This window comes from Balaenoptera borealis (assembly GCF_965194805.1).
Source record: "Balaenoptera borealis genome assembly, chromosome: 11".
Taxonomy (NCBI): domain Eukaryota; kingdom Metazoa; phylum Chordata; class Mammalia; order Artiodactyla; family Balaenopteridae; genus Balaenoptera; species Balaenoptera borealis.
In genome coordinates this window covers 9,068,430-9,090,481 of record NC_138868.1, presented here as the reverse complement: position 1 = coordinate 9,090,481, position 22,052 = coordinate 9,068,430, and the positions used below count along the sequence as shown (strand labels likewise).

General features: G+C 45.8%; 1 protein-coding gene and 1 long non-coding RNA gene across 2 annotated transcripts in view; one reads left to right on the top strand and one right to left on the bottom strand.

The window, feature by feature from the left end:
• LOC309606754 overlaps positions 1 to 22,052 on the bottom strand; it is a 308,111-nt gene that overhangs the window by 5,648 nt on the left and 280,411 nt on the right. The gene's annotated exons all lie outside the window — the stretch shown is intronic.
• SLC3A2 (solute carrier family 3 member 2) lies at positions 15,667 to 21,529 on the top strand. Its single transcript, XM_082344136.1, has 9 exons — positions 15,667 to 16,246; positions 16,635 to 16,808; positions 17,373 to 17,467; positions 19,070 to 19,138; positions 19,244 to 19,302; positions 19,455 to 19,635; positions 19,748 to 19,891; positions 20,798 to 20,881; positions 21,006 to 21,529. The coding sequence occupies exons 1-9, from the start codon at positions 15,814 to 15,816 to the stop codon at positions 21,366 to 21,368; spliced, it is 1,602 nt and encodes a 533-aa protein (XP_082200262.1). The 5' UTR covers positions 15,667 to 15,813; the 3' UTR covers positions 21,369 to 21,529.

The following is a 22,052-nucleotide window of genomic DNA, read 5'->3' as shown; positions in this document are numbered from 1 at the left end:
CTCAACTTGTCGAAAACTGAATTCATCATCTTTCCCCACAAATCTGTTCCTTCTCCAGTGTGCCCTCTTTTACTCAGTTGTCCAAGACAGACATTATCCCCACTGCCTCCGTACTGTAAATGCCCTCCAGCTGAAGACTATCAGGAACATACTTGTATCAGAGCAGTTTGGATTTATTACTTGTTACAGGAGGAAGAACACACACCATGGGGGGGAGGGTGTTAGAAAAACTTACAGGATTTGGGCTGGTGTTAGGTGATTTGGGTGAGGGTTTAAGCTCGTGGGGCTTTACTCTGGGTGTTTTCAGGAAGTGGGATCATTTTATTATTGGATATCTTAATAAGTCTTATCTAGAAAGAGGGAAGACTACAATGAGGCTAAATCTGTAATTGGTAAAGTAGCAGCAGTCACTTATATTAGCCAGGATAGAGAGATGTTTGGACTTTGTGATTTGGACAGTGTTCACGTTTTCGTTTGTGTTTAGACATGATTATGTGAATGATCTTGTTCTGGTTTTTTCTTCATCCACCATGACCACAGAGTAGCCTTGTCTGATGTTATGTTCAACATGAGAACACCAAGGCCTAGCAGTGAGGGCCAGGCCAGCTTCTGGACATTAGTAGCTACTTTCCTCTTTCTCAGTACCCTAGTTCAAGCCCTTCACCCCTGGATTTCTGCTAGAGATTCCTAACCAGGTTCCCTGGCTCTGACTCTATCTACCCTCTTCTAATCCATTCTCCACATGATAGCCAGAGTGATCTTTCCAAATAAAAAAGCTGATCTCAGCTCAAAATCCTCCTCCTTTGCTCTTAGGTTAAAGTCTGTTCCTACTGTTACCAGGCCCTTTCCAGACTCTTGGACAGCAGTACTGTAGAAATGAATATCGTTTCCACAAGACTCTCAGGCAAGCAAAGCTTTTTATTAAAAGAGATAGCTTGTGCACAAGGGAGAAGGCAGGAAAAAAAAAAGAGCCAGCTCCCTGAGTAGAAGGGGCGAGCTGCTTTTATAACAAAAGGGAGGGTTTGTCTCATGATGACTGATAATTTCCAGAAATCATCAAAGCTCTTTGATCAGCAGCAGGTGGCTCCAGGTTGGCTGTCAGGAATAGGGAGTGCTTCTGTGAGGGGAAAGAAATGCATGAGAATTTTCTGCAAGAAGGCACAGGAACAGATAAGGTTAAAATTTATAGTTGAGCTTCTTGTCTTGTGGCAGCTAGGTTAGTGTAACAGAGATAAAGTTAATCTTTTATTCATGCGAGCCTGGTGTTTGTCTCTGGGACTCAGGCCCCCAGGGCCTTTGTTCTTTAGCTTGCAAGGCCTGTTTTGCCCAAGGCCGTTCCTCGGTTCTTTTCCAAAATGGCTGTACCCTTGTCTTTCTGTCTCACTACCAACAGAGCCAGCAAGGCCCAGTTTCCCTTTTCAGTTTCAATAACACCACTCCTTCCCTCCCCCTCGCTCTACCTGACCCCTTTCTGGCATATACTCCCTGAAGTCAGAAATCTTGTCTGAATAATTTATTACTTTATCCCCATCATGTATAACAAGGCATGTCACTATAATTCATTGATTACCTGCTCTGTGCTATGAAGTAAGCTCCTGAAGAGGTTGTTAGAAGAAATACTTTTGAACTTTAAACAGGTTCTTCTAACAGGAGTCTTTCTGGGAGGATGGCAGCTGCTCCAGGGAATTGGTCTGCCCTCTCCTGGCAGCAAGAGGCACTGCCTCTATTAGTAGAGGAGTAGGAATAAGCCAATGAGCAGTGCTCTGCAAGGAGCAGGCGTAGGATGTTCACCTGTAGGGCAAAAATTCAATCTGAGAACAGAATTTCCTTATTTCCTGAACCGTGGAGGAATGTGACAGTGGGAAGCTCTCCCAGAGAAGGATTAGATTGGTTTTTGGAAGAGCCAAATATGTGGAATTTTAAAAGGAACAACTTTAAGGCTGCTTCTATGGCCTTGCGTGAAAGTTTGGGAAGCAAAGCCTGATGAGAATTTTTCACTTTTTTAATTGAAGTGTAGTTGATTTACAATGTTGTGTCAGTTTCAGGTGTACAGCACAGTGATTCAGCTACATGTATACACACACACACACACACACATATGCGTAGATACGTTCTTTTCAGATTTTTTCCCTTACAGGTTATTACGAAATATTGAATATAGTTCCCTGTGCTATACAGTAGGTCCTTGTTGGTTAGGGAATCTTAATTATAGGTTGTTTCTTTGGGTTTTGGCCTAAGATCAAGGTTAGTATCTGTTCTTATCATTTAACATCTCATAAATCCTCTACCTGAGGATACTTTATTTATTTTATTTTATTTTTAAAAATAATTTATTTTATTTATTTTATTTTTGGCTGCATTGGGTCTTCGTTGCTGTGCACGGGCTTTTCTCTAGTTGAGGCGAGCGAGGGCTACTCTTTGTTGCGGTGCGTGGGCTCCTCATTGCAGTGTCTTCTCTTGTTGTGGAGCACGGGCTCTAGGCGGCCGGGCTTCAGTAGTTGTGGCTCGTGGGCTCTAGAGCACAGGCTCAGTTGTTATGGCGCATGGGCTTAGTTGCTCTGTGGCATGTGGGATCTTCCCAGACCAGGGCTTGAACCCGTGTCCCCTGCGTTGGCAGGCAGATTCTTAACCAATACACCACCAGGGAAGCCCTGAGGATACTTTATTAAGTGAAATTTTGGAACAGGGAGATGAACCAGAGGCTTGCTCCATCCGTTCCACAAATCAATCTGATGTCGCAGTTCCTCCATGAATGGTGTGGTTCTCCCTTTTGGGATAGATGTCAATTAAAGTGCAGACTGTTGGACTTCCCTGGTGGCACAGTGGTTAAGAATCTGTGGTTAAGAGTTCACTGGCCATTCTTTTATGTATCCAATTTTGTGAAATGACTGTTCGTAGTCTGTAAATTTTTTTTTTTTTCTACCAGGTTGTTGGCCTTTTCCTTACTGGTTTTCAGTGATTTATATGTTTTATGCAAGACTCTGTTGTTTTATTAGTTTCAGATACTATGTCTTCTCCCGTTTGTGGCTTGTCTTTTCAGTTTGTTGTGGTCTCGTGATGCACAGATTTTTCTTGCAGAATTTATCAGTTCTTTTCTTAATGTTTTGTGCCTTTGTGTCTTGTTTAAGAACTCCTTCCTTACCTTGAAGTCAGAAAGATATTCTAATTTTTTTTCTAAAAATTTTAAATATTTGCTTTTCATACTTAGGTCTTTTAATCACTTGGAATATATTATTGTGTTTACTTTTAAATAGTGACCTAATTTTATTTTTTTCAGCACCATTTGGTGAATAGCTATTCCTTCCTCCAGTGGTTGTAATATTATCTCTGCATATATTAAGGTTTCAAATATGCATGAGTTTCTTTTAGATTTCATATTCTGTTCTATTGGTCCGTTTGTCCATCCCTGTGGCTATAGCATGCTATTATTATTACTTTAGCATGCTATTATTATTACTTAAGAATATAAAATGTTTGGTATATGGTAGGATTTGTCTTCAAAAATATTACTTTTAAAAAAAATATCTTTACTGTTTTTGGCCCTTTTCTCTTACACATGTTATAGAATCATAAAGTTCCCAAGAACAGATATTCAGATTTGTATTGGAATTGCAGTGGATAGACAGATTGTTTGGGGATGTCAATGAAAAAATTAACCAATAGTCAATCTAAGAAAGAACTGGAAAATTTTATTTAAGCCAACCTGAGTATTATAACCCAGGAGAGACTATTCCTCTGTTAGAGGTCAAAGCACAGTTTTATAAGTTTTTGAGACAAAGGGTCATACATCAAAGTAACATAGTCCAACAAGGCAAGTTGTGAGTTATTGTGACCCCTTACAGAATTGAGAAAGGAATGTTATCTTCTAAGGAGTTACCTTCCTGGTGCCAGGAGGAAATTGCTTTGTTTGTTTGCTTTTTGTTTCTTTTTGCAAGTAAGCATTGCTGTGTGTTCTAAGGGGATCTAATTAATGCATAATGCAGATGCACAATGCACACTAAAGGGGCGGGGTAGTGGCTCAAACTGCAGAGAAAAATTTTATGTTAAATTTTTCTTATCTGTCTTGACTTAAAATAATTTTATTTCATCAGGGAGCATTAATTTCTTTATGACATCAAATCTTTCTATTCATGAATATGTGACATTTCTCCTTTTGGTCTTTACACTTGCTATTCCCTCACCTAGAAAACTTTCTTTTAGAAAGCTCCCTTGTTCCTTTACCTCCTTGGGTCTTTGCTCAAATGTCACCTCATCAGAGATGACTTCCTTGAATAAAGTAATCTCCTTCTCACCCTCCTCTATCTTTTCAAAGCACTTGTAATCATTTGACATATTATGTATGTTTGAGTATTTTTTAATTGTCTTTCTTTCACTCAGTGGAATTAAGCTTCATGAAAGCAGGGTCTCTTTCCTTGCTACCACCCCAGCTCATAGAAAAGTGCCTGGCACATACTAGGTACTCAGTGTTTTTTGTGTGAATGTGTTTCTGTAGGATATTATCTTTTCCTTCATAAAGAAGTTATCTATTTACTGTTAGATTTTATCTTAGCTCTTAGTTTTCATTGCTAGTGTATATGGCAACTTTAAAAAAAAGACATTTTCTAGTTGTTTCCTACTGGTGTACAGAACAGAATTTTGTTTTTTTAATTGAATGCAAACTAAGACCACTTGACTGTTATTGAAATGAATAGCCCAGTTTGCTTTTTTTTTTTTTTTTAAAGAAATTCACGGTCTTTTATTTATTTATTTATTTATTTATGACTGTGTTGAGTCTTCGTTTCTGTGCGAGGGCTTTCTCTAGTTGCGGCAAGTGGGGACCACTCTTCATCGCGGTGCGCGGGCCTCTCACCATCGCGGCCTCTGTTGTTGCGGAGCACAGGCTCCAGACGCGCAGGCTCAGTAATTGTGGCTCACGGGCTTAGTTGCTCCGTGGCATGTGGGATCTTCCCAGACCAGGGCTCGAACCCGTGTCCCCTGCATTGGCAGGCAGATTCTCAACCACTGCGCCACCAGGGAAGCCCCAGAATTGTTTTTGTATATTATTTTATGACTAGTATTTTATTGAACTCTTATTCTAATAATTTGTCTAGGTTCAGTTTGATTTTTCTGTACAGAATTTTATTTTCTATAAGTAAGAAAAACATTTAGGTATCAGTTTTATTCCCCAAATCAAATTTTAGTTACCTATACAAGTGTTTTGTAAATTATTGATATAACTATTTTAAAGAAACTTGCTATATGGTAACTCAATTCTAATGCTGCTTTCTAATTTGAGGATGAAAAAGGACTCTCCTTTCCAAACTTGCTATAAGATCCATTTTTCTTAGACTTTTGAGTTTTAATTTTCTCTCTCGTCAGCACCTTTAGTAGTACAAGTTTTTGTTTGAGATCATTTACTCTTTTCATGGAAGTGTGATAACCAGAATCTAGATTTCTGCTATTTAAAAATCTCTCTCTAAATGTCTACATTTCTGTAGATATTTTGTACCTTTTCTGTTGAGTGAAATGAGTAAGAAAAACGCTTCCTTAAATAACATTTCCAGATTTGAGTGCAAGGGTCTGTGAGAAGAATCTGCTTTAATGGCCTGTTTACTGCTAACTACCATGATGTTTTCTGCACAGAGTACTTCTGACACTAAATGTGTGGGTTTTCCACCAAGCAGTTCTCCAATGCTGTGGGGACACCAACTGGATGTCCTACAATTTCATTCAGTTCTAAAACTACCTGGGGTTGCACAGACCCCACAGGTTAGGTAAGGGCTCAGTCTCACAGACTGTCCCCCACTTCACACAACAATCTCAAGTAGTGGATCCGCAAGTTACCCACACTTCTATCTGAGTTGGCTAAAGATTGGGGGTTCCCACAACCCCCTCCTCAGGTTTGAATTTGCTATAACATCTCATAGAACTCAGGGAAATACTTTACACACTATTATCAGTTCATTATAAAGGATACAAATGAACAGCCAGATGAAGAGGTACATAGGGCGAGGTTCCAAGCACAGGGTCTTATGACCCTGTGGACTTGAGGTGTGACATCTGCTTGGCAAATGGATGTGTTCACCAACCTGGAAGCTCTCCAAACCCTGTTGATTAGGATTTGTATGGAGTTTCCATTATATAGGCACGATCACTGGCCATTGGTGATTACTCAGCCTTCAGCTCCTCTCCCCTCTGGAGGCCGAGGGGTGGCGCTGAAAGTTCCAAACTCCTAATTACTCAGGTTTTTCTGGCAACAAGTCTTCATCCTGGACGCCGCGCCCCGCCCCGCCCCGCCCCGCCCCGCCCCGCCCCGCAGGTCAGCCCCGCAGGTCACCTTGTTAACATACAAAATGACACTCTTTACTCTAGAGATTCCAAAGGTTTTAGAAGCTCTTGTGCCAGGAAAGAGGGATGAAGACCAAATTCCGTCCTTCCTTCCTTCTGTTTGCCGCACCGCATATGGGTTCTTAGTTCCCTGACCAGGGGATTGAACCCGCGCTCCCTGCAGTGGAAGTGCGGAGTCATAACCACTGGACCACCGGGGAAGTCCCAAATACATATTTCTTATATCGTAATATCACAGCCTGGTATTGCAGCTCCTCTGGGAACATGTGTTATTGGGGACTTATAATGGTTCAAAAGAAGCTGTGAAAATCAGGCTGTGGTAATCAGTGATTGTAAGGAAAAAGTTTATTTCCTTTCTCAGACTGGTTACATTCTAGTTACCATTTCATTAGTGTAACAGTTTCTATTTTGAAATAGAAAAGAGGGTTTCCCTTCTTAGTGATGTATTTTACTTTTTTTTTTTTAAATTTGTCTTTAGTTTATCTGTAGTCCAAATTATTTTACAGAGGGTTGTTGAAATTAACCCCTTTAGGTCCAGAGTGAGTGGTTATTTCAAATTCAGGTTTCTATTATATTCCATACTTGTCCCTAAATGTCTACTTCTCAACACTATATACCCCCTTTTCACCTTACTGAATATAAAAAAAAATTTTTAAATGTAGTCAGGCATCTATTTCCCTGCATGGAGCCCTAAGAAGATTTTTCCTATAATTGACCCAAAAAGGAGCATAGGTAGGAGCAGGGGCAGATGTGGGCGGAGCTATTCAAATACTGAGTCACTTGCCTTGAGGGAATGAAGGAAGAGTTTATGTGCAGGAAGCGCATATTGAAATCTAAGATCCCAACGTCTCATTATGTGTCTTTAGGATTGTATTTTTGGAAAGCTCTGGTAACATTTAGCCATTTTGAATGCCTGTGAAAATCAAAAGTGCTTGAGAGCTTCGTTTATTTATTAATACATTTGCTTATGCAAATATATTAATACATTGTCTTATATTAAATACAAATATATTTATTTGTATAAATACGTTTATAAGACAGGATTTGAAATACTGAATGCAGGAGCAAGAACTGGCACATTTTAAGTCTGGATGGAGACTTGGAACCATTTCCAACTTGTTTAGAGGATTGTGTGGTAGCAGGCAGCAGAAGTTTCTGTTTTTCTTTTAGTGGAGATACTGTAATTATATTAATCAGGCTACAGAGTTTATACCAGCATCTAGCTGGGCAGGGAGGATAGGGAGATGTAAGAGCTAAGAAAATTGCCCAAGTGCTTCTGGCCTAGAAAACTGGAAGAATGACAGTGTCACTCACCGAACTGTGAAACTGAGCAGGGGGACTGAGGAGGAGAGGCTACAGGGGATTGTGGGAATGGCAAGATAAGATTAATTCTGAATAATTAGAAATATGGAACTAACTAAAGATGAACAAAGATTTGGGGGTCATTTAGTAGATTTGAGAATAAATGGGGTCCTTGAGGAACTGAGGAAATGTACAGCGTTTTACTATTACCAGTTTATTATGAAGGATACAACTCAGGAACAGCCAAACGGAAGAATGCACAGGGCAAGGAGTGGGGGTGTTTGTGCCACCTCACCAGCACCCTGATGTGTTCACCAACTCAGAAACTGTGAACCCTGTCATTTAGTGGTTTTTAATGGAGGTTTCATTATGTAGGTATGAGTGATTAAATCATTGCCATTGGTGATTAACCCAATCTCTAGCCCCTCTCCCCTTCCCAGAGGTTGGGGGGTGGGACTGAAAGTTCCAACCTTCCAATCATGCCTTTCTGATAACCAGCCCCCATCCTCAAGCTTTCTAGAAGTCCACCAAGAGTGGCCTCATTAAAACAAAAGACATTCCTATCACCCACGAGATTCTAAGGGATTTAGGAGCTCTCTGTCAGGAACTAGGGACAAAGACCGAATATATATATGTATTTTAATTGTGTTACAGTTATCCATGTGGAAAAAAAATGAGACTGGCTCTCTACCTTATGCCATAAGTAAACATAAACTAGAGATTGATTAAGGATTGCAATGTCAAAAATAAAACCTTCCTTTTTTTGTGTAGAAAAACCTTCCTTTTTTTGTGTAGATGAGTATCTTTCAGGCCTTGAAGTAAGGAAAGATTTAAAAAATAGGACATTAAAGTCCATCGACAGATGAATGGATAAAGAAGATGTGGCACATATATACAATAGAATATTACTCAGCCATAAAAAGAAACGAAATTGAGTTATTTGTAGTGAGGTGGATGGACCTAGAATCTGTCATACAGAGTGAAGTAAGTCGGAAAGAGAAAAACAAATACCGTATGCTAACACATATATATGGAATCTAAAAAAAAAAAAGGGTTCTGAAGAACCTAGGGGGAGGACAGGAATAAAGACGCAGATGTAGAGAATGGACTTAAGAACAAGGAGAGGGGGCAAGCTGGGACGAAGTGAGAGTGTGGCATTGATATATATACACTACCAAATGTAATATAGCCAGTGGGAAGCAGCTGCATAGCACAGGGAGGTCAGCTCAGTGCTTTGTGACCACCTAGAGGGGTGGGGTAGGGAGGGTGGGAGGGAGATGCAAGAGGGAGGGGATATGGGGATATAAGTATATAGCTGATTCACTTGGTTATACAGCAGAAACTAACACAACAATGTATTGCAATTATACTCCAATAAAGATGTTAAAAAAAAAAACAGGACAGTAAAAAGCCCCAAAAGCAGAGTATACAAGAAAAGACTGAGATATATATAGATATAGATATATATCTATATCTATATCTATATCTATATCTATATTTAAAAAAAAAAATTTTTTTTTGGCCGCGCCGCGTATCTTGTGGGGTCTTAGTTCCTTGACTAGGGATCGCACTCACGCCGTCAGCAGTGAAAGTGCAGAGTCCTAACCACTGGACTGCCAGGGAATTCCCAAGACTGATATACATGTATATATTTAATAATATATAAATATATAACTGATATATATGTTTAATATATACATATATTTATTAAATAATACAGGCCCTTTATTTATTTGCTTTTTTAATATTTAATTAATTTATTTATTTGGCTGTTCCAGTTCTTAGTTGTGGCACGCGGGATCTTTTAGTTGCAGCATGTGGGATCTTTAGTTGCAGCATGCAGGATCTTTAGTTGTGGCACACAGGATCTAGTTCACTGAGCAGGGATTGAACCTGGGCCCCCTGCATTGGGAGTGTGGAGTCTTAACCACTGGATCACCAGGGAAGTCCTGAGACTGATATATATATATTTTTAAAATTTATTTTATTTTATTGATTTATTTTTGGCTGCATTGGGTCTTCGTTGCTACACATGGGCTTTCTCTGGTTGCGGTGAGTGGGGGCTACTCTTCGTTGCGGTGCAGGGGCTTCTCATTGCAGTGGCCTCTCATTGTGGAGCACGGGCTCTAGGCGCGTGGGCTTCAGTAGTTGTGGGTCGTGGGCTCAGTAGTTGTGGCTCGCAGGCTCTAGAGCGCAGGCTCGGTAGTTGTGGCGCACGGGCTTAGTTGCTCCGTGGCATGTGGGATCTTCTGGGACCAGGGCTCGAACCCGTGTCCCCTGCATTGGCAGGCGGATTACCGAGGCTGATATATTTTTGATGTATAACTTTTGTTCATCAAAGGACATCTGGGGGACTTCCGTGGTGGCGCAGGGGTTAAGAATCTGCCTGCCATGCAGGGGATACGGTTCAAGCCCTGGTCCCGGAAGACCCCACATGCCGTGGAGCAACTAAGCCTGGGCACCACAGCTACTGAGCCTGCGCTCTAGAGACCGCGAGCCACAACTACTGAGCCCACGTTTCACAACTACTGAAGCCTGCGTGCCTAGAGCCTGTTCTCTGCAACAGGAGAAGCCACCCAATGAGAAGCCCGCGCACTGCAACGAAGAGTAGCCCCCGCTCACCACAACTAGAGAAAGCCCGTGCGCAGCAACGAAGACCCAACGCAGCCAATAAATAAATAAATAAATAAATTTATTTAAAAAAAAAAAGACACCTGAGTGCCCATATCTTGATTTCTAATACCATTCTCCAATAAAAGGGACCAGGGCTCCTTGGAGAAATGGCTGATTCTAGGGCTGGGGCCCTAGAGAATATACAAGATGAACCTGGAGCATCTTGCAGTGCCAGAAAGCAGAGAAGTGCTACAAAAAGAGGGGGGGGAAAGGGGGAATGTATTAAAAGGACACAGTGGCCAGACTGGAAGAGCTCACAGTGGCCAAAGCTGGAATAATTTGAGCAGCAAAGCAATATAGTGTTGGATTCTAACCCAAAGTATAAAATAAGTATCCAAGAATACATACATATGTTGACTTATACTGATATAAATAAATGAATAGATAAATAAATAAATGAGGGAAAAGAGACAAATCTTCCATACAGAAAAATCCCAAATAAGTTATGAAGATACTCCTAGCTCTGGGAGGCAGAGCTTAACTTCATACCTCTTGAGTGTGGCTACACTTAGTGACTTTCTTCCAAAGAATGTGATGATAGAAAGTTTTGAGAGCACTGGAGATGGGGAAGATGACAATACCCACCAGTATTGTGTGACTAGGACTGCAGAAGGAGCTGATGTTGGAGTACTTTGGTGATCATTTAAGGAATCATTTAATCTCTTATTACCAATTAGCCTTTTGATGAAATCAGTATTCTGTCTCTGATCAGTTGAATATCTTTTTTAAAGTTGAGATTTATTTTTTTTTGAAGTTGAGTTTGTTTTTTTGTTTTTTTTTGGCTCCGTTGGGTCTTTGTTGCTGCGTGTGGGCTTTCTCTAGTTGCGGGCGGGGGCTACTCTTTGTTGTGGTGCACAGGCTTCTCATTGTGGTAGCTTCTCTTGTTGCGGAGCATGGGCTTTACGAGCACGGGCTTCAGTAGTTGTGGCTCGTGGGCTCTAGAGCGCAGGCTCAGTAGTTGTGGCGCCGGGCTTAGTTGCTCCACGGCATGTGGGATCTTCCTGGACCAGGGCTGGAACCCGTGTCCCCTGCACTGGCAGGCAGATTCTTAACCACTGTGCCACCAGTGGTTAAGAAACTGATCAGGGAAGTCCTGATCAATTGAATATATGATGTCATCTATCCAAGGGTAATATGTTAAAAGTACTTCTCTAACTCTTCCATAACTTGATCTGCTGTATCTCTGGTGTTTCTCTTTTTTTTTTTTTTTATAAATTTATTTATTTATTTATTTTTGGCTGTGTTGGGTCTGGTGTTTCTCTTTTAATACTTGGTTGCATTAGAGAGAATGGCTTGCTGCAGTGTTGTTCATTTGTCCATTGTGAGTATGAGATACTTTTCAGATATTTTCATTTCTCTTCTTCTAAGAGAAGGCTTTGGTTGCGTTTCCTTTACTCTTTCTGGCTTTTATCCCCCCTCATGTTCCTCACCCTTCACTAAGACAGCTCTGACAGTTCTCTTCAGCAGCCAGTGTCCCTTCTGCAGGATTTGTAGTAAAGTAATATTTCAACATCGCTTCTTCTAATAACAGCTGCCAAGTGGGCCCCTTCGGTTGGGGTCAGCCTCCTTCTCTGCTTTCATCTCAGCTGCACTTTGGCTTCCAAATGCTTGGTTCCTTCACTTCAGCCGTCATCCACTTTTCAAATGGCTAAACTCAAGGCTGATGGGTAGTTTAGAGGCAGAGCCTGAATGCTTTTTTTCTGGGCTTTTTGGAATCATGCCTTCAGCTTTGGCAGCATTGCCGTGTCTGTTGGACAGTCTCCTAAGTTTCTAACTATCCTCCCATCTTTGCTCTGTCTTTGGAAATCTTCTTTTTACACGCTGAGGGGAAAAATCTTCCATATCTTTTGGCTAAGATCAAGTAATCCTCGCTTGTTGGGAAACAGGTGTCATGAATTTTTGCAACAGGTGATTAGAAAGGAACTTCCTCTGTACACTTGGCCCTGTGAACTTCAGGGCCCCACCCCCATCTTCTGAGTGAGTGTAAAGTCCTGAAGACTTGTGGCCTCATTATTTGTCCTTATTGGCCTCTGGACTCTTGAACTACTTTTTTCTTTGCTTTGTCCCAGCCTTCTCTTGAAGGCTAAATTCTTCTTGAACACATTATATACTTTGAATTCTATAGTAAATACTAAGTTTTATATTTAGCAACATACATTGTAGGATCTGAGGATCTCTAGCCACCTTCAGCCCTCTTTCTCTGCAGTCTTGCCCTGTTGCTTTTCTGTCCTCTCCTTCACCCAGATTTATTCTTTGTTTTATTTGGTTGAACAGTTACAAGTTTGGGTTTGTTTTCCTACATAAACAGCTTCATCTTGATACCATACGGTGTTGTTTAAATTCCTTTTCACTTTTATCCCTTTATCTTCACATGCTACTTTTGTTTTTGCATTTTATTTTTTTAATTAAAAAAATTTAATACAATTTTAAAGGTTACTTTCCATTTCACTTATTACAAAATATTGGCTATATTCCCCATGTTGTATAGTACATCCTTGAGCCTATCTTATACCCAGTAGTTTGTATCTCCTGCTCCCTCACCCCTATACTGCCCCTCCCTGCCACTGGTAACCACGCTTGTTTTCTATATCTGTGAGTCTGCTTCTTTTTTGTTGCATAATATTTACTAGTTTGTTGTATATTTTAGATTCCACATATAAGTGATATCATACAGTATTTTTCTTTTTCTGACTTATTTCATGTAGCATAATGCCCTCCAAGTTCCATCCACGTTGCTGCAGATGGCAAAATTTCCTTCTTTCTTATGGCTGAGTAGTATTCCATTATGTGTGTATATATGTGTATGTGTGTATATATGTATATATCACATCTTTTTTATCCATGTATCTGTTGATGGCACTTAGGTTGCTTCCATATCTTTGCAATTGTAAATAATGCTGCTGTGAACACTGAGGTGCACATTTCTTTTCAAATACATGCTACTTCTGTTGAATTGTTTCTAAGAAGGGAGCAATTTGGGTTGATTGATAATAGTTCATCCACTCATTTACCAAACACTTATAAAGTGCCTACTATGTGCTACCCCTGAGCAGGCACGTCCATCAACAAATAGCACAAGGCCCCTGCCACTTGTCTTGAAGTGCCGACACTCAGACAAGGAAATGTAATGAACAAATGAGACATGAATTGTAGAAGAGATAGGTGCACAGTGGATGGAAAGTAATCCTTTTGGGGGAGTTGAGAAAAGCTATCATTTGAGCTAGGTCTGGAAGGAATAGGAGCTTATGAGGCAGAGTGGCAGAACAGGAAGGGCAGAACACAGAGGGAATGGCATGTACAAAGATGCAGAGGCCTGACAAAGCTGGGTGTGTTGTGGGACTAACAGGTGTTTGAAGGCTGATGTTGCTGGAGGGTGGTCCCTGTGGCAGGTGTGGTGGGTGATTAACTTGGGAAGGTAAGTTGTTAGCTTATTTACCGCATGCAGGAGGGATTTGTTTCATCTTTCTGGAGCCATGGGGGGCTGTGAGTGAGATACTATGTGTATGTATGGGGGTGTTATGTTGGACTATCTCAAGGAGAGTGTCTGACCCCACAGTTCTTAACTTTGAGCTTTCATGCTGGTGATAAAGTCTGTTCACAGTCCCTGGTTGGCACTTACTGGCATGCCCAGGGCACCCTGGACTTCTTATCATCATTGAGCACAGGTCTGAACTCCAACCTCTACCCGCTTGCCTGGGGTGAGGGATGGGGATGGGCTCTGGTACGAAGAAGGCAAGGGGAATGGCACAGGATGAGCCTTTTCACTCTCTTGGCTCTCCTTTGGTACCTTTTCTATTTCTTCAGATCTTGGCTTCTGCTTTCTTCCAAATACACAGCTATCTTGGCTTCCAGCCCAGGTGGGAGAGGGAGAAAGAATTTATTTCCTTCAGTGCCTCTCTGAAAATAACCCAGCTGGCACTGCTCAGGAACAAGAAGTTCCTGAGAGTGTTGGCACCTCATGGTGTTGATGTCCGGCAGTCCCTGCTGTGAATTGTCTCACTCTCAATCCAAGGACCTCTGTGGGGAGAAGTTGGGTGGTTTTCAAGGCCTCTGCAGTACCAGCTGCCTCCGAGGCCTAGCATAGTGAAGGGGTAAGGGAGGTAAGGGAACCATGTCACTGTGGGGAGATTGGGCTAATGTGTGGGAGGCCCTGCAAGGTGGGGAAGATTCTGGCCATGGCATCTTCTTTTTTTTTTTAAATTTTATTTATTTATTTATTTTTGGCTGTGTTGGGTCTTCGTTTCTGTGCGAGAGCTTTCTCTAGTTGCGGCGAGCGGGGGCCACTCTTCATCGCGGTGCGCGGGCCTCTCACTATCGCAGCCTCTCTTGTTGCGGAGCACAGGCTCCAGACACGCAGGCTCAGTAGTTGTGGCTCACGGGCCTAGTTGCTCTGCAGCATGTGGGATCTTCCCAGACCAGGGCTCGAACCCGTGTCCCCTGCATTAGCAGGCAGATTCTCAACCACTGCGCCACCAGGGAAGCCCCATGGCATCTTCTGATCTGGTGTAAGGAAAAGGTGGGTGCCTCTAACTGAGGCCCAGCCCCAGAGTGTTGTCAACCCCGAGGTTGTCCATCCGTCTCTTCTGGATGTCAGATTCCTAGCTGCCCGACATCCTGGGGCCAGAAAGTGGGGGTGGGGTAGGGTAAGATGGGGAGTGTCAGCAACTGTCCTGTCCAAACAGATTTATCATAAAATACCATGGGGAAGACTAGATTAGGGTTAATTCACTAAAGTTAATAAAGCACAGTACTGTAGTGGGCACTCAGTAAATAGTTGCCGCATGATGAATTAATTGAACTAAATTCAAGATATCTTGAAAGACTGGGAGTAGCCCTGCGGGGAATCGGAGGTCTAGCGCCAAGTCCCAGAGGCCTGAGAAGACAAGGTCTGGTGGGGGAAAGGGCTGAGTTGAGTTTGGTTGGCTCTGAGAGTACAAGTGGCCATGCGAAGTTGGGAAGACCAGGCGGTGGCCTGAGCCCTGGGCCAGGGGCAAATGGAGGGTGGTGTCCAGGGAAGTCACAAACTTTCGGAGTGGGCAAAGAAGGGCCTCGGGACCCCCCGCAGTGCTGGATATCCCCTTTACGCCCACTTTCCGGCAGCGCGAGGGGCCAGCGGCGACCTGAGGCGGGACAAAGCACAGACCCCGCCCACCTAAAGGTGGCTAAGTGCTCAGCCTTCTTTGTGTCTGAACCTTAGGGCTAGACTGTTCGAGGTGAGGAATTGGACCACACAGCCGTCAGAAGCGAGTTCCCAACACTATTCCCTCGGCCGCCGCCCACTCTTTCAGTCCCTGGAAGACCAATCCAGGATGTTCCACTTTAAGGGGCGGGCCGGGGCGGGGCTCCCGTGCCCAGTCCCGGAGACCGCGCCCGCCCGGCCGCAGACGCGGTGGCGGAAGCTGAGCGGAGTCAAGGAAGCCTGGGAGACTGTTCTGGGGCCGGGAGGTCCGGGCAGGTGTCCAGCCACCAGCTGACCGCAGGCTGCGTCTTGTTGCCGGTTTCGCAGGCACCATGAGCCAGGACGCCGAGGTGGACATGAAGGAAGTGGAGCTGAACGAGCTGGAACCCGAGAAGCAGCCGATGAACGCGGCGTCGGGGGCGGCTGTGGCTGTGGCCGTGGCGGGCGGCACCGAGAAGAATGGTCTGGTGAAGATCAAGGTGGCCGACGACGAGGCGGACGCGGCGGCCGCGGCCAAGTTCACAGGCCTGTCTAAAGAGGAGCTGCTGAAGGTGGCAGGCAGCCCCGGCTGGGTACGCACCCGCTGGGCGCTGCTGCTGCTCTTCTGGCTCGGCTGGCTGGGCATGCTGGCGGGCGCCGTGGTCATCATCGTTCGGGCGCCGCGCTGCCGCGAGCTGCCCGCAATGAGCTGGTGGCACAAGGGCGCCCTCTACCGCATTGGCGACCTTCAGGCCTTCCAGGGCCGCGACGCAGGCGACCTAGTGGGTGAGTCCGGGGCTCCCCCACCCCCACCCCGCGCTACCCTGGTTTAACTGGTCACCGGCTTCGACCCCTGGGCCGATTGACCCAGGTGGTTCTCCACCCTTACTGGTACTGGTGACCGCCCCCTGGGACGTAGCCCCTCCTTCTTTCTTCGAAGGAAACCGCCCCCCACTCCCTCTTTCCTGAGGGTGGCTGACTCAGCATCCTCCCTTCCCCCTCCCGGCGCCAGTAGCCTATCGCAGCAGGTTTCTGAAGCAATGTGCTAGTCTCCTTACATCAGCTTCTCTCGTGATCCAGCCTCACCGCCCCCCACTCCTTTCGTCTCGGGGAGAATAGGGGCGATCAGGGGCCTCAGAGAGGCGTCACTTTAAACTCTGCTTTTCCGTTTCAGGCCTGAAGGGGCGGCTTGATTACTTGAGCACCCTGAAGGTAAAAGGTTTTGTGTTGGGCCCAATTCACGAGAACCAGAAGGATGACCTCACAGGGACCAACTTGGAACAGATCGCCCCCACTTTTGGCTCCAAGGAAGATTTTGACAGTCTCCTGCAATCGGCCAAGAAAAAGAGTGGGTGTCCTAGAGCTCGCAAGGAAGCAGCTAGGAAGGGCTTGGCCTTCTGGCCAGAGGAAAGGCCGGATAGCTTTATTGTCTGGTTTATTGCTGAGTGGCTCAGAGTTTTCCTAGGGCAGGTACAGGGGAGGCTTGTTAGGCTTCAGCCTAAAATGGACTTGTCAGGTGGTTCAGAGACTTTCTATACTTGGATGTGCAGTTATTTAACTTCTGGGCTTCAGTGCCCTTATTTGCAAAATGTAGGTTTTTGCTAAATCAGTGGTTTTAAAACTTGTAAAAGAGTGGATCCTTTTGAAAAAAAATCCAAGTAAAATCTTTTCTTACATTGAACAGGGTTCGCTTTGGGGGTGAGGGGCCCAGGGCCTCATAAGCTCAGCCTTCTCTGTTACTCTACCCTCCCCCCGTCTCCCGCCCCGCCACTTGCTCATATCTCTGTTTCAGTGGAATGAGTTTTGCCAGGGTTCAAATCTAAGCTTTTGTACCAATACACAGGGAATACTCTGCCGACTTGTATTTGTCGATTTCCTCCTTTCCCCTCCCCCCCCCCCTCCATTGTCCTAGGCATCCGGGTCATCCTAGACCTCACTCCCAACTACAAGGGCCAGAACTTGTGGTTCCACTCCACTCAGATTGACACTGTGGCCACCAAAGTGAAGGTGAGTGTGTCGGTGCTTACGGCATGTGGGAGCGGGACGCTGGGGCTGTTGGGTCCTTTCACAGCAAGCTTTATAAACGCAGCCCGGTGCCAGCCAAGGGGCCCCTTGCTCCTTGGAGCCAAGCAGGCATGCTCCTCCCACAGGCAGAAGGATAGGCAAGCATTGCACCCCTATTTTTGTTTGTTCCTTTGCTGACCACTCATTTTCCTTGTTTCCCTGACTCTGAGGGTGACAGTGCCAGGAAGGGAATTTCTCAGATGTGAATTTTCTTCCTTTTGGGAGAGGAAGCCCTTTCTCTATGGGAATTCTGTCCTGTCTGGTTTCCCTTTTCTTATTTGATGTGTTTTGGAGTGGAGCCCAGTCTGAAATTGTAAGCACTGGGGTCTTCCTAAGTGTCTGGGAGTATGCTGAGTACTTTGTATAACCTTCTTTAATCCCCTGTGTAACCAAACAAGGTCCCTGTCAGTATCCCTAATCTGTAAGTGAGGAAGCTAAGGTTCAGGGGTCTTTAATGTGCCCCGGGATTTGATGTTCCAACTAACCTTATCTCTCTAATCTGCCTACTCTGAAGGCCTAGGCTCAAACTCTGTACCCTGCAGGCTGGGAGTGGGGCTTTGAATGTCATCCCAGCTCCTAATGCCTGGGTTCTAGGACACTGACCAGTTCAGAAAGGGTAGAACAAAAATGGAGGCAGACTCTGACGCTTTGCTGGCAGCCGTGATTCTGAGGTAGAATTCTGTAGTCCCAGCATTTCAGTTGACTCTTGGGGTCATTCGGTTCATTCCTTGCTACTTGCTGGAAGACCCTCTAAAAGTTACTGAGAAGGGAATGTTTTCAGATGGTGTGGCATGAGGTGTGGTAGCCTCAGATGAAGATGGAGACTAGAGGCGAGAGCACGTGGATCAGAGAGAGAAAGGGGAAGAGAGGGGCAGCAGGAGTGGGTTCTGTGTCATGTGCCCCGTGAATGCCAGGGCTTCAGGCCTGGGCCTGTTCTGCGGAGCTGTCTTCTCTTTTCAAATCTTTGGCTAAACTGCCCTGGGGCTGTGCTTTGAATTTCACTTCCTTATCCTTGGTCTTGGCTCTGACTAGCTCTTTTACTTACACCCTCCCCAGGCTCCAGGAAACTGGGAGAGGAGTAAGTATACTCTTCTTGGGATCTTGGTTAACATTTTAGGTCCCATCTCTGCTGCTCTCTGATTGTGGCCTGGGGCATGCCTCCTTGCTTCTCTGACATTGTTTCCTTATCTGTAAAATGAGTATACTAGCATTCCACACATGCGAAGTGTTAAATGAAGTTACATGTATGAACACACTTTGCTCATAGGTCTTTTCTGTAGGGGTCAAGGGTAAAGCTTTGTGATTCACCATGAGGAGGAGTAGAGAAGTAGAGCACTATATCACTAAGAGAATCAATGATAGGTTAGAATGGAAGGGAACTAAAGGCTACAGGTTTATAATAGAGGCAAGAAAGTGAGACTGTTCAAGGCAAGTGACTCTCCAGAGGCCACGGGAGAGTGCGTGGTAGGCAAGATTTAGTGTGGGCTGAGCCTTTGCATCAGAGTGTTGATATCTTTCCTCTGTTCTTTTGCCTCCCTCCTACAGGAAGCTCTGAGGTTTTGGCTGCAGGCTGGTGTGGATGGGTTCCAGGTCCGGGATGTGGGGAATCTGACAGTGAGTACCCTTTCCACGCGAGAAGCAGAGCCTGGGTGAGAACAGAAGCACCCGCCAGGGCCTGATAGTGTTCCCTGCTTCTTGCCTCTGCTCTTTTCCTTCTAGGATGCGCCTTCATTCTTGGCTGAGTGGCAGAACATCACTAAGAGCTTCAGTGAAGATAGGTGGGTACCAGGCCCTGGCTTCCCTAACTCAGCTCCTTTGTGGGAACCCCTCAGTGGAGTACTAGCCCCAGGAAGCGGAGCGTTCCTAGTCCAGAAAGCCTTCTTCCTTTCTTGCCCTGTGCTGACCTTGACTCCTGCCCTGCTCTGTGCAGGCTCTTGATTGCAGGCACAGACTCCTCCGACCTTCAGCAGATCCTCAGCCTGCTCGAGTCCACCGAGGACCTGCTGTTGACCAGCTCTTACCTGTCGACTTCCACTTTCACTGGGAAGCATACAAATTTCCTGGTCACCCAGTATCTGGACGCCTTTGGCAGCCGCTGGTGCAGCTGGAGTGTGAGTACCACAGTGGTAGGAGAGGGGGCAGGAGGCCTTTGGGAAGAAGGGAGTGTCGGCAAGTGGAGGCAGAGGCGGGCCTTGAGGTTCACCAGTGATTCCATTCCTGCAGCTGTCTCAGTCGGGGCTCCTGACTTCCTTCGTGCCACCTCACCTCCTCCGACTCTACCAGCTGCTGCTCTTCACCCTGCCAGGGACCCCAGTTTTCAGCTACGGAGACGAGATTGGCCTAGAGGAAGCTGCCCTTCCTGGACAGGTATCACTTGCTGCCTGCCCAGCACGGTGGGGGAGGCTGCGTTCGTCCGTCACGGTGGTTCTGTGGCTGGTGGTGGACAAGCAAGAGCCTTGGGGAGGCACGTGCGTTGGATTGCTAGTCGGCCACCTGCTCAGCCGCTGTGTGGCCTTGGCAGGTTATTTCACTTCTCTGACTCTTGGTCATCTCTGCCGTGATACTACTTTTTTTATAGGGCAGTTAGGACTGAACGAGGGCGTATTTTAAAATGCAGTACCTGGCTCCTGGTAGAAGTTTAGTATGGTAGCCATCGCCTGGTAATTCGTTCATTCACTGGACAGCGGGTACTCTGTGTTGGGCTCTGCTCTCCAGGAACTCAGAGTTGCGTGGGGGAACCAGATGAGTAAGAGAAGTACACGCAGCGAGTGCCTTGGTGGGGTAAGACCATGAAGGCACCCGGTTAGCTTTAGCCACGGGGTTGGAGGTTGACACCTAAGCTGATATTTATAGAACGCGTCATTCACTTATTCCACAAAGCTTTATGCAGTAATTCCTATACGCTATGCTTGGAGGATACAGCGGTGCACAAAAGAGCTGGAGGTGGTGAAATTAGATAGTAAGCACATATGATAAAGATGCCAGGTGCTGATATATGCAAGAAAGCAGGGTAAGGGGCCTAGAGAGTAGGGGATGTGGGCGGTTTTATATCAAATGGCCACAGGAAACCTGATGGAGGCACCTGAGCAGGGACCAGAGGGCAGTGAGGGGCTAGCTTGTGGCTGTCTGGGAGAAGCGCCCTCTAGGCTGAGGGGGACAGTGTGTGTGAGGCCCTGAGGTGGGGGAGGTTATACTTCTGTGGGGCTGGAAGCGGGAGGAGGAGTTGGAGAGCGGCCCAGGTCTTTTCCAAGTCCTGTTTTCCCTGCCTTTTAGCCTGTGAAAGCCCCGGTCATGCTGTGGGATGAATCCAGCTTTCCCAACACTTCAGGACCTGTAAACACCACCATGACTGTGAAGGTAAGGGTTTTAGATGGGCAGGGCCTGATCGGCAAGGGGTGAGGGCAGGTGGTTGGTAGGAGTTTGCGCCCGGGGGAGCCCTTCACCCCTTTCTGCTGTGTCCTTATCACTTTACCGTTCGCAGGGCCAGAGTGAAGAGCCTGGCTCGCTCCTCTCCCTGTTCCGATGGCTGAGCGATCAGCGGGGTGAGGAGCGCTCCCTGCTGCACGGAGACTTCCACGCGCTCTCCTCGGGGCCTGACCTCTTCGCCTATATCCGGCAATGGGACCAGAACGAGCGTTTCCTCATAGTGCTCAACTTTGGGGATGTGGGCCAGCCTGCCAGGCTGGGGGCCTCCAACCTGCCTGCCGGCACCAGCCTGCCAGCCAGTGTGGATCTGCTGCTCAGCACCCAGCCAGGCCGCAAGGAGGGCGCCCCTCTTGAGCTGGAGCACCTGAACCTGGAGCCCCACGAGGGGCTGCTGCTCCGCTTCCCCTACGTGGCCTGACCCGGGCCCCCCACCCTTCCCTTCCCCTCCCCAGGCCCTTTGAGTTCTGCTTTCTCTCTCTCTCTTTCTCTCTCTCTCTTCTTTTTTTTTTTTTTAACTATTACAGATGAACCCCAAAATAGGGTGTTTTCTGGTTTCAAATAAAAGTCACCCCTACCTGGTATGGCCTCGTCTTCCCTCAACCCGCTGTCAACGGCAGGAAATTCTCTCCCCTTCTTCCCCTCTCCCCCACTGGACGCCCCCAGGTGACCAGGACCAGAGAGGAAGGGGCCTGTCGAGGTCATAACAGCAAGGTGGTGTCAGGACGAGCTAGCATCCCGCCTCCTCACCTGGCCTGGAGGTCTCGGCTCCTGCTGACTCTTCCTTACCTCCTCAGCAGTGGTCTCCAGCCAAGCATGGTCACTTTTCCTGTTTTGCAGACTTCACCTTTCTGGGAGAAAAAGTGGGAGTGGGGTGGCCTGTTTTCTAAAAGGTACTTATAAAAGATGCTGCATGTTCTTCATTCAACAAGAATTTATTGTGTGCTCAGCATGTGCCAGGAGCTGTTCTAGTCCTGGGGTCACAGGAAGGAACAGTACAAAGATCCCTGTCTCCTTGGGGCTTATATTCTCGTGAGGAGATGGAGAAGAAAGAAGATGTATAAAATTAAGAGTATGGTGGGAAAAAAAAAAAAAAAAAAAAAGA

What these genes read in the sequence shown, in the direction of transcription:
- SLC3A2 (XM_082344136.1), top strand. Translation starts at nt 15,814, where the DNA reads ATGAGCCAGGACGCCGAGGTGGACATGAAGGAAGTGGAGCTGAACGAG. An exon ending in CGACGCAGGCGACCTAGTGG is followed by an intron (nt 16,247 to 16,634) that starts GTGAGTCCGGGG and finishes TTTCCGTTTCAG; the next exon opens with GCCTGAAGGGGCGGCTTGAT. An exon ending in ACACCACCATGACTGTGAAG is followed by an intron (nt 20,882 to 21,005) that starts GTAAGGGTTTTA and finishes TACCGTTCGCAG; the next exon opens with GGCCAGAGTGAAGAGCCTGG.